The sequence below is a fragment of the Astyanax mexicanus genome, chromosome 1, assembly GCF_023375975.1.
Source record: "Astyanax mexicanus isolate ESR-SI-001 chromosome 1, AstMex3_surface, whole genome shotgun sequence".
NCBI lineage: Eukaryota > Metazoa > Chordata > Actinopteri > Characiformes > Acestrorhamphidae > Astyanax > Astyanax mexicanus.
This window is the reverse complement of record NC_064408.1, coordinates 22,769,753-22,781,318: the sequence shown is the minus strand read 5'-3', so window position 1 is coordinate 22,781,318 and position 11,566 is coordinate 22,769,753. Positions and strand designations below refer to the sequence as shown.

The following is an 11,566-nucleotide window of genomic DNA, read 5'->3' as shown; positions in this document are numbered from 1 at the left end:
TGCCAGAAATATGGGCAGAACAAATCTACTTAATTTTATATTTATATAAAGAGTTGAAAGGGCTATATGTGCACTAACGCTCTCTTTCTCTCTCTCTCTCTCTCTCTCTCTCTCTCTCTCTCTCTCTTTCTTTCTCTCTCTCATTTGGGACTTGTTTAAACATTTGACGTGTTCCGTCATTCTTTCATAAAACGGCGCAAATGCTACGGGGCTCTCAAATAATGAGCCTTGTCGGCCACCCGTGCTTTATGGTGCAGTGAAATTAATAGAAGTCACATTTTGCTGCGGTTTCACCACGAAGGGCTTGGCTGGTCCCAGCGCACTGTTTCAAATTGTTTTCGAAAGAAAGCGTTTGCACTTGTCATCTTTTCATTCTGGAGTGGAAACTGTGGGGAGAATCTGATGGACTTTTATGTTGGACAGCAGTGAAATAATTTGAAGTGAACTTTGTCATGTATTAATACATTTACACTGGAAATCAAGCTATTCGAAAAAAAAATCTTACTTTTTTTTTAAATTGCTTTGTTTTGTGAATAAGCAACTGTAAATAATTATAAAACTTTTCTATAGCTACTCTGCAATTGCTTAGACCATTTGTGTATTTTCTTCTGGACGTTAACAAAGTTAACAAAGTAAATTTAAAATCATAATCTGATACAGGCTGACATATTTTACCACCTGTTGTGGTTAGTTAGTGTTGCTTTTAGCTTGCTAAAAGGTTATGCTTCTTTTCTCTTTTACAGAAGGATCTTATTGTAATAAAAAAGTTTGTCATTATTTAGCAGTTATTCTGCGAGGAATAATTTAAGACTAATTAATCATTTAGTTTATAAAAAAAAGAAGAAAAACATTTGTAACAAACAACATCAACCAATTACGTTAACCCCTGAGTAAAAGTTATCATACATTGAATAACTCTTGCCATCCAGCATGTAGGGTTATTCATTTTTTGTTGTTGATGCTTTTTTTCAGCTTTATTGTTGAAGTTAGCTCACACCTTTATTTTTAAATCTGGGCATTTATCAGTGAAAAAATATAAGTACAGTTTTCCATTTTTTATATATATTTTTTATCAGGAATTCTTTCTCCGTGTCTGCTATAGGATAATTTAACTTAACCCATTTTTTCATGCCCAGTCTGTCTCTCCCTGTGCGTTTTCCGCTTTTCCCGCTGCTGTTAATCTTTACATGATTCACAGATGGAACTGCTGTGTTGATGGAATAGAAGTGTTGCAGTCTTTAGGTCAGTGTCGGATTCACACCAACGGTAAACAGGTTAATCTTTCTCTTTCATTAAAAGACCAATTACAATTAGCAAATCACAAGCCGCCGCACCTTTTGGAACAGAGACTTAATTGACTTCGTTTAAAAACATACAGTTTATCTTCTTTAGTTTATATATCTGTATTTGTTTTCTGTAATTGCATAGGTACTTACCCAAAACGTCACCTGCTCACAAGAAATTTTCAAAACTTTTGATTACTCGCTCCTGCTCTCACTTTGTATTAATTTTTGTTTTAAAAAACTGGAACTGGAAAAATAAATTAATTTTGTGTTTCATTTTAAATATTGAATGGATAAAATGAACATATATTTTTTTAATTAAATATTTTTTAACAAATAAATTAGATTAATAGAGAGGCTAATATTTTTGATAATGTATTTTCTTTATGAAAATGAAACATCACCAGCATGAGGGTAATTTAAAGTCAAATGATTTTGATTTAATATGCATACCTGTCAAGTTTTGGACTTAAAAATAAGGGATTTTTTCCGCCGCCCCAACAGCCCAACCGAGGGCTTGTGCTTTATTTATATATATATATATATATATATATATATATATATATATATATATATATATATATATATATATATATATATATATATGAAATTGAAGGGTGCACAAATTTACAAGAAGGACATGGATCAGATATATTCCATAAGTAAATAATAGTCCTAAGGGGCCTACACAATTACTAATCTTTCATTAATACTTCTTCCTATTGTTCAGCCCACTTCTGATCAGTTCAGTTAATTTTAGCCCTCTTCACATTTTCTCTCTCTCCAGCTCAACCATCTCTTCTACCCCTTCTAAATAATACATTACACTACTTGAGATTTAAACAAAATCTAACAAACCCTAAAACTAGCCCTGAACAAATAGAGTTTGGAAATTATAGTTATTGGTTGATCAGGCACATAAGGGCAGGGCATTATATATATATATATATATATATATATATATATATATATATATATATATATATATATATATATATATATATATATATATATATATATATATATATATATATATATATGTAGATTTGGTTTAATTTATGTTTTGATTCAGAGAAGAGTCTTTTTAACCAGCTATCAGAAACAATCTCATCACAGTTTACATGGTTAATTACCTTTCTTTTAGAAAAATCTCTGTATATCCAGATTAGTTTTAACGACAGCTGCTCCGACTAGCTGCCTGAACTCACAGCGAGGGGAGGGGCGGGGCTTCCCCCACACTAAACAGCTCTCCGCAAAACCAGCAAGCTGATTGGCTGTTTCTCCTGAAAGGCGGGACTTTCTCCTTGAACCGGCACCACGATTGGTTAAGAGACACACAGCGGTCAGTGCATTGTCGCCTGTGGCCTATATATTTTTTTATTTAGTATAATACGGGAAATTTACGGGAAAATACTAATACGGGAGGACGGCGGGAAAGAGGAGTAAAATACGGTAGTTTCCCGGCCAAAACGGGAGACTTGACAGGTATGAATATGTGCTATAATGTCCAGACATCCTTACTTTTAACTTTACTATTATATTGTGCATATTTTTTGTTTTTTTTTTACATATGTTGGTCCACATGTCGGTGAACTGCCATTAAATACATTTTTTTGCTAAAATAAAATCCAGCTCATAATCATAATATATCATGTGCTGGTTGGTTAGCTCGTTAACTAGCTCTTGAAAATGCTCTCTCTCTCTCTCTCTCTCTCTCTCTCTCTCTCTCTCTCTCACACACACACACACACACACACACACACACACACACACACACACACACACACAAACACACACACACACACACACACACTCTTTTCGCCCCCGTGTGGCCAAGTGCAGGTGCGCCCACGCAGTTCTCGTCAGAAGCGCAAAAACGGTTAACTTAAAATTTAACCTTGAATTTAAGAGCTTTATGATTCCATATCATAACCTTTCAAAAATACATTCATACATACATGTTCTGTATTACTTTTCAACATCATGGTTTAATAAATATTCCCTCTGTTTTAGATGTGATATTTTTGCTATCCCAATCACATATTATCGATATAATTTCACACGTAACTTCATAGTTTTTTTTATAATCACGTGATCCCATATTGTTCGCATTATTTGTAGTTGCGATTTTGGACAATTTTATTATGAACACGTATTTACAGCCTGTAAGTAACTTCTGAAATCATGTAAACTCGTCTCATTTATTAAAAATAATTAATTTAAAATATTACTTAGAACTCAAACCTTAATGAACTCCAGACTGCAAAAAGATGACGTTATCATGTCACACATAAAAACTTCAGATTCCCAAAGAAAAGTAGCAACAACAAGTGAGCTTTTATGGTATTGTTTAAACAATGAAATGAAGACATTACTGCCATTTTGCAATATAATGCAGTGAAGTGTAAATGTAATCTTGTTTAGCTTCTCTCTGATTGCATAAAAATATTCAAAAAATATCATTAGAATGCAGCTTATCAGTGAAATCCCATAGCTTTAAGATTTTACACAAACAGTTAATGCAATAAAAGGACCACATGACCAGTGACAACATGCTGTTTATTGTATAACTGCATATTTTTTTTAATTATTATTATTACTGTTCAGAATTACCTGGGGTAACTATGTAACATCCGCCAGCAGATGTTGCAGATGAATCACAACATTAAAAGCATTCTTTGCTCCATGTTAAGTTTCAGATGCAGATGAAACTTGTACGAACTTTAGTGTCTTTTTATTATTATCATTTTTTTTATCTGGAAGAACTGTCGCATGGTGTGTTGTGATAAAGATCCTCATATTTGGGTGGAGCGTTGTTATCTGAAGCTCCTGCTTTCTCTTCCTCCACATCTCCCCTCTGACTCAGGATCCTGCCAAAGAGTTAACACCCATTCTTTACTATGTGGTTTATTGCAAGTCAACATATCATCAAAATAGACATTCATTACACTGTAGGTTCATATACCTGGCAATTTTAAACACAATTCATTGTAGTATGTCATTTCAACAACAAATTTCAAGCTTTTTCATGAGTCTTCTGTCCAGATCTAAAATCTCTAGAATCTGATACATCTGATACTGAATAACCTCGCACCAGTGAGCAAGAAAATTAATATTAACCAATAATATCATGTTTTATTTCCTCCTCCCCTCACTAATCACTGGGAGGAAACACTCTCTTGTTCCTCCCAGATATACATACATCATGGTACAGAGTGAAAATGTGTTATGATTTCTGATGCACATAGATATAGCAATATAATCTTTTAGTCTATGAGTTATATAGCTGCTCTAACAGAAGCAATGGAGATAAAACATCTACTGAAGGACGTGCTTTAAAGAGTGACAGGCATGAAAAATATTAACCTGGTTACATATTAACATTTTAAAAGCAGCCTGTGAGTGGTGAGCTCTGACAAGACAACAAGCAAACATAAAGTACTGAGGATATTTTACTTAAATTTGATTTATTAAACAATGGAAGTAACAGATAATTCTTATTTTTAAAATGCCTGCTTTTAAAATGATGAATCAACTGTGTTGAACTTTGTTTACTAAGACATAGCTGATATCTGTGTGTGCAATTAAAAGGAAATTGTTTTAATATCCCCAAAATGTTCTTTCACTTATTTTCTCATTGATTTGTAATATTTGTGTGGGTTGTTGTTGTTTTACATGACCATTTTTACATGATAATTCCTAAATAGAGCTATTTGCATTTATGACACTTTAAAGGGTGTGCTGAGACAAAATATTACTTTTCTCACCACTGTTTTGCGATTAGGCACTGAGATGACCGAAAACATATGAAAAGAACCAATTCAAACGTGATGGAGATTCAGAATTTGTTTAGGGGGTTAATATTTAATATTTAATATAAATCTAGAAACATTCCCTTAAAATAAAGTAAATTTTTAATATTGTACTGGGACCCATTGACATCATAAGTCTGGAATAACAATAAGTCTAGCAATCATGGACATCAGCAGATGCTGAATTATCTCCTTGAAATGTTTTGCATCAGTAACTAATTTTTCGGGGTGGTTAAGTTTTGTTTTTAGTAAATGAAAGTTATGATAATTTGAGTTCAGGTGACTGAAGTCCCACCAGTGCCTCTCTTCTTTTTAAGAATGAAACAAATCATTTATTTGGCCACTTTTAATGTTTCTGCTGTTTATCTGGATTTTTAAATGAATGATTATCGTTTTTACTTGCAACAGCTACTATATGTCTAAACTCTAGGCCAGTAAGCCTGCAAAAATAGAAAGACTATAAACAAATGGTTATAAATCTTAAACAATTAATGCAATATGTTTGAGTCTTTTTCTTCACACATGTACATATCCTTAAGCTTATGCATCCATGTTGGACATTTTATTTATTTTATTTTTATATTTCATATTCTATATTTACAATTTAGGTTAACAGTAATATCACTGTTACTACTTGTTTAGATATTCCTGTAGTGAAAAAAATTATTGTTTTTGTTTTGTTTATTTTTCTATTTATGGTAAATTTTTTGTTGCTTTTTGATTATTTTCCCTTGTTCGTATTGTAATTAGGCTGCTATCTTTTTAATTATCTATCTATCTATTTATCTATCTATCTATCTATTTGGAAGTTCACAAAAAGAAAAGATGTTAAATTTACTACAGTTTAACCTTTATTAACAGTATGACTTTACACCAGTTTAAAAACACTAAAGTAGATTAAATGTCCTTTTCTTCCTTATTTTTTATTTATTTACTCATTTAAATTTTATTCCGTTTTCTCTCCAATTTGGAAGAGCAGTTAACCCACCAAATCATAAGGACTCATCCTATCAGTAGCATTGCTCTTAATACTAGGAGGCGTGCCTACACATGCATTCTCCCACACATGTGTAACAGAGTCAGACACCACCTCTTTTCATTGCTACAGTGGGAAGCCAGTGCACTCAAAGGAAAGCAAAGCAACCCAGCTACTATACATCAGCTAACAGACGCCTGTGCTGACCAACATTACATTTGGAGTGCAGCACCTTAGTCTGCTGGACCATTTTTACCTAAAAATTAAAACTCTGGTTCTTTTACTTAAAAAGAAATCTGATTTATCTGCCTACCAGCATTTTACACATTTAAATAAGACAGTTGCATCATACCTGGCTTCCATCCTTTCTGTCATTGCCTCATGCGTTTCATCATCTCCAGAGAAAGCTGCGTTTTCCATTGGGTATATGCTGTAATAATGTGGTGGTGTGCTCACTGTAACAGCCAGCGGCTGATGGCTGGGTTGAAGTCCAGCCATTGAGCCCATGCCTCTGCTCGGCATGGCCGAGGAGGTATACGGGGGTGGGATATACTGCACCACAGTGGCCCTGTGGAAGGTGATTGGCTGATTGACTGCAGAGAAGACAAAAGAGGGTCCTGATAGTGGAGGCAGGTCAACCTCGGGCATTCCTTCATCCGTTTGGATCTTACAGTTTTGGCAGGAGAACATCCGAAACTTGCAGATGCTGATGATCACGAATGTGCCCCCTACAGACAGCAGGATGGGCCCAAGCAGTTGCGTCCACTCGAAGTTGTTACTGATCTCGTAGTTGATCCAACCCATGGCGGTGAAAGTCATCCCTACCAGACTCAGGAAGACGCCAGAGAAAAGTAGCGCAGCGCCTGCTTTGTCTCCGTCAGATACCTGACCCTCCGGATGGCCGGGCGGCTGAGCCGGCACCACTGAAACCACATTCATGGCGAAATCGTCAGGGTTTGGTCTGGTGGTTTGGGTCACAGTGCTGACATCAACGCCGTTGTTGGGTTCAGACGGGCCGGCACCAGCGCTGGCCTCCTGAGACTGACCCCCGGTTAGGTTCTTCCAAAGATCTTGAACACTGTAGCGTTTCATTCGTGCAGCCTGTTTAACGTTGCCCTACTGAAGAAGGATTCATGCAAGCCGTGTTGTTTGTTTTGCCACCAGCTTTTGTCCTCTGGGCTGTATCTATTCAGTCACTTCAGCATTGGTTTACAACTTTGGTTAATGGTTAAGAGGAATTTTGACCTTGCGCAGGAGCTCCTTGCGCAGGAGCTTAGCATACCACCTAGCCATTATGAAGAGATCAGTGAAATGTTAAATCTTTGGACATGTGTTTAAATTGACTGGCTTGACTGTACAAGCAGCTTGCTTTAAATTATGCAATAAGTTTCTGGACATGTTAAGAAATAAAACCCTGGACAAAGTTATGGGATCTTGGGATTTAAGAATTCAAATTCCATGTAAAATTATATTTTGGTAAAAGGTAGACAGTCACAGAATTGTCATTTTATTGAAGAATCACATTACAATCTTATACAAAAGCATATAAGTATAGAGGTGGAGGGGTTTGGCTTGGGGTTTCAACCCTCCACCTAAAGAAATATTCACCTAAGCAAGCCAGAGAAAGTACTACATTTCAAAGATGAGTATCTTTCTGATCACTGTCTGACATCCAGAACTGAAACAGACAGTATAAATGTTCACCACTGGAACTGTTACCACAGCTGTCCTAATAAGACTGATCTCGCAGATTTCAAATAATACAACAATGATTTTAAGCAACAAAATACTAGAAAGATATTTTTTTATTCAGTATTTGGAACTTCTCTGAAAACACAGAAGGCCTAAAGTCTCTACAGCTACATTTACATTCATAGTCTAAGGTAGTTGAAATGAGTAGACTTTTCTTGCCATAATTTGCCATATATCTATTCTTTAGGATTATTATGTGAACATATAACACAACAAGTAGTAAAATATTGCTTATGCAGAGTTGAATTCTGGTGGAGAGATGAAATTTAGAAAAAAAAAACAGTAGCGTGACAAAACAACAGAGAAAACATGAACAAATGTATCAATGATCAAAATCCACAATTTATTACTCTTTTGATTAGTCTTTTAATGTGATTATAGCCTACTACAGTGTACTTTTCATGACTTGTAGTTCCAGTTTAAAAAAAATGAACACACTTTAAATTCAACCTTTTAAATTACAAGAACATTTTAAAGAATTTTAAAGTTTTGCAGTCACAAATCAAGACCATCAAAACCACTATGATGAAACTGGCACTCATCAAGACTGCCTCAGGAAAGGAAGACCAAGAGCTACCTCTGTTGCATAGGATAAATTCATCAGAATTTACCAATTTACCAATTTAACTTTAGAGTTACCAGTCTCAGAAACCACAAGTTAACAGCACCCCAGCTACCTAAATGCTTAACAGAGTATTTTGGTTTGTTTAACCCTTTAAGTTACTACATGATTCCTTATGTGTTCCTTCATAGTCTGGATGACTTCAATATTCATTTACTGGATGCAGGAAAAAATAGTTAAACATAATAATATGTGTAGAATTAACTGAATAATAGTGCTGTTTAGTCCTATCTTACTGTAAAATGGAACTCAGTACTTAGCTTAAATTCAAACCATGTAAAAAAAAAAACAAATATCAGAGACCCTAATTCAAAATGTAGCCTGTCATATCAAGCTAAAAACATCTCAGCGCAGAGCAAAAGGGCATGTCAACTTCATTTTTCATGTAAACACTGTGTGTGAGTTCACCCAAATTGCAGTAGCTATTAGGGTGATTGGGGAGATTGTCTGAATAATTGAGAGCGATTCATTTCAATTGCGAGCAATTGGAGAATATTTGATACATTATCTCATCTCTCTGGTCGGAGAGTGAATGTGTGAGGCGCTCATTACCCGATGCCTCGTTACACTCGCATGCACGCAAAAGCCAAGTAGAGTTGGAGGGGAGAGTGCAGGAGGCAGGCACGCATGCTCTGTCCTCCAGACAAGGAAAAAGCTGCAGATGCACGCACGGCCTTGTGAAACGCCAGCCCCCGTTCACCTTGTCAGATGTCATTTGACACTGTCGCCTCTTAAGACTCAGTGTTATACATTACTTATCACCGCACAAGTCGTATCACAGCGCTTAAACAATCGTTCTCGCATGTTAGACTAAGAGCCTTCATCAGGGATCACGCGATGATGTGTCAGGAGCAAATGTGAGCTGTATGAGAGTGAGCAGAGCGGGAGATGGAGAAGATACACATCTTCCCAGCTCTACAAAGACTCACTTTCTTCTGTGGAGCCTGGAAGGGATCTGACAAGTCGTTTGAACTGCTTGAACCAGAGCAGTCCATGGCTCAGCCATGAACAGAACATGTAACTTATTAAGCTCCAAATTTACCAGTTTTAACTCAGCTAACCTGAGTGTGTGAGCATGCTGGAACATCCCGTAATAAAACGTACTCATTCATAGTAATACAAAATAACAAATCCTCACATATTGCACATTATTACTCTGTTCTTCATTACCAGACCATAACCTTTTTGGAAAAAGGTTGAAATTGTGCAAATTGCTATTGTGTTGTTGTGAGTTGTAGCAATAGACGATAATGTTTTTGTCAATATGGCACTCTATATTTGCGTATTGGGTATATCCTGACCCCTCACATAACGTTAGTGTGTCCCATAAAACTACCGTCCTTTGTGTGTGGTATAGTTCATAGGTATCAGTGTTGTAGGCTGTTAGAACAAGTTACCTTTATTCTGTGCTAATAAGGGTCATAAGGAATTTATAAGGATAATACACAATTATGCTGTCAGTTTAGGCAAAATTAGGTGGGTTTCTGTGATTTTACTAGATATTTACTAAATAACTTTACAAAATGAGCCATTTTAAGTAAACTGTCAGAAATGTGGTGCAGCAGGGAGAAGAGGACGCGGAGAGTGGACGCAAATGCAGGAATAACAATTTATTAAACAGAAATAAACCAAAATAAATATAAAACAAGTGCAGTACTCAATCCGAGTAGGATGGGTTCCTCGGACTGAGTCTTGGTTCCTTCCAAGGTTTCTTCCTCTTAAAGGGAGTTTTTTCTTGCCACTGTGTCACCATAAAATTGGCATCTCTGTGGTGCTGCTCATAAGAGGCGTGGACCTGTTTTTCCTGTAAAGCGGCTTTGTGACAACCTTTGTTGTAAAAAGCGCTATATAAATAAAATTGAATTGAATTTAATTGAAATAAACAGACAGGGTAACTATGAAAACTACAGAATACACAAAGACTCAAAACAAAGAAAAGCCTACAACCTAACAGAGGTAAAACATACAAGAACCATCAAACTAACACTGAAAACACAGAGGCTTAAATACACATAGAGGGAACAGGATACAGGAAACACCTGGGAACAGGTAATGAGGGGGCGGAGCTACAAATGAACACAGGCTCCAGCACTGAAAACATGGGCAGAGACAAGGATGACACAGAGAGGGCCATGTGCTAGGAAAGGTAAATAAACAAACAAGAGGGCAGGAAAAACAGAGACAGACAGGAAGGACACAGAAGAGGACGAGAACGTGACATGAACATGAAATATAAAAACTAAATAATTTAATTTACAATACTTGTATCCAGTAAGTTAAGAGTAAATTAAGATTGTTGTGTGAATTGCATTTAGTTAAGTTAAATAAACTTAAACTCAAAGCAAACTAAGGAATGTATTTATTTAAATATTCATGCAATAAATAATGTTAGGCAAAGAGCCTTTATCAGGGATCACACAGAATCATCACATAATATATTAAAATATCACTTCTGTTTTCTATGTTCTTTGAAAACATGGCACTATATATCTGCATATTGGGTATGTTCTGACCCATCATTAATGAATAGGTAAGGTTGAGTGTGCATTTGTATTTTATATACTGGGTATCTGACAGGCCTCGGGGTTGTAGGTTATAGGAACAAGTTACCTTAATTTACTTGTGTTGCTAAGGGTTACCATGTGTTGGCCTGGTGCTACACTGTTCACTCAGGAATATGCTGTCAGTGTTGGCAGATTATATAAAAAATATGGTTTATTAATTATGATGTATTATTATTTATACATACTTAATATATTTTTAATTTAATTATAATAAATTATTATTAAATGTGGATTTCTTTTATTAAACCAACATTAAAATATAAGCCATGTTAAGTGCAATTGCTGAATTGTTGTGAAAACAGCAAAATTAAAACTAAATTAATTATACATAAAATACTAGAAATTACCAGCTCAGTACAGTAAAAGACTGTTGTGTAAAAGTTGAGTCAAAGCAAAACAATGACTTGACTGAATTAAGTAAACAAATATTTTTGTTTTTGTACACACACAATATTATAGTAAATATATATATCATATCATGAGTTTTGGAAAAGACTGGCAAGTTCTGGATGTTATTTCAGTAACAAGAAGTCTCTTGCCCTCACAGAGTTGTGTTT

At 35.4% G+C, this 11,566-nt stretch overlaps 1 protein-coding gene across 1 annotated transcript; it reads right to left on the bottom strand.

Annotated features, from left to right (window-relative positions):
* Window positions 1-3,823: 3,823 nt before the first annotated feature.
* tmem174 (transmembrane protein 174) lies at window positions 3,824-7,267 on the bottom strand. The gene is made up of 2 exons (XM_007259625.4): window positions 6,424-7,267; window positions 3,824-4,153 (listed from the first exon to the last, which is right to left on the bottom strand). The coding sequence occupies exons 1-2, from the start codon at window positions 7,161-7,163 to the stop codon at window positions 4,036-4,038; spliced, it is 858 nt and encodes a 285-aa protein (XP_007259687.3). The 5' UTR covers window positions 7,164-7,267; the 3' UTR covers window positions 3,824-4,035.
* Between the last annotated feature and the right edge of the window lie 4,299 nt (window positions 7,268-11,566).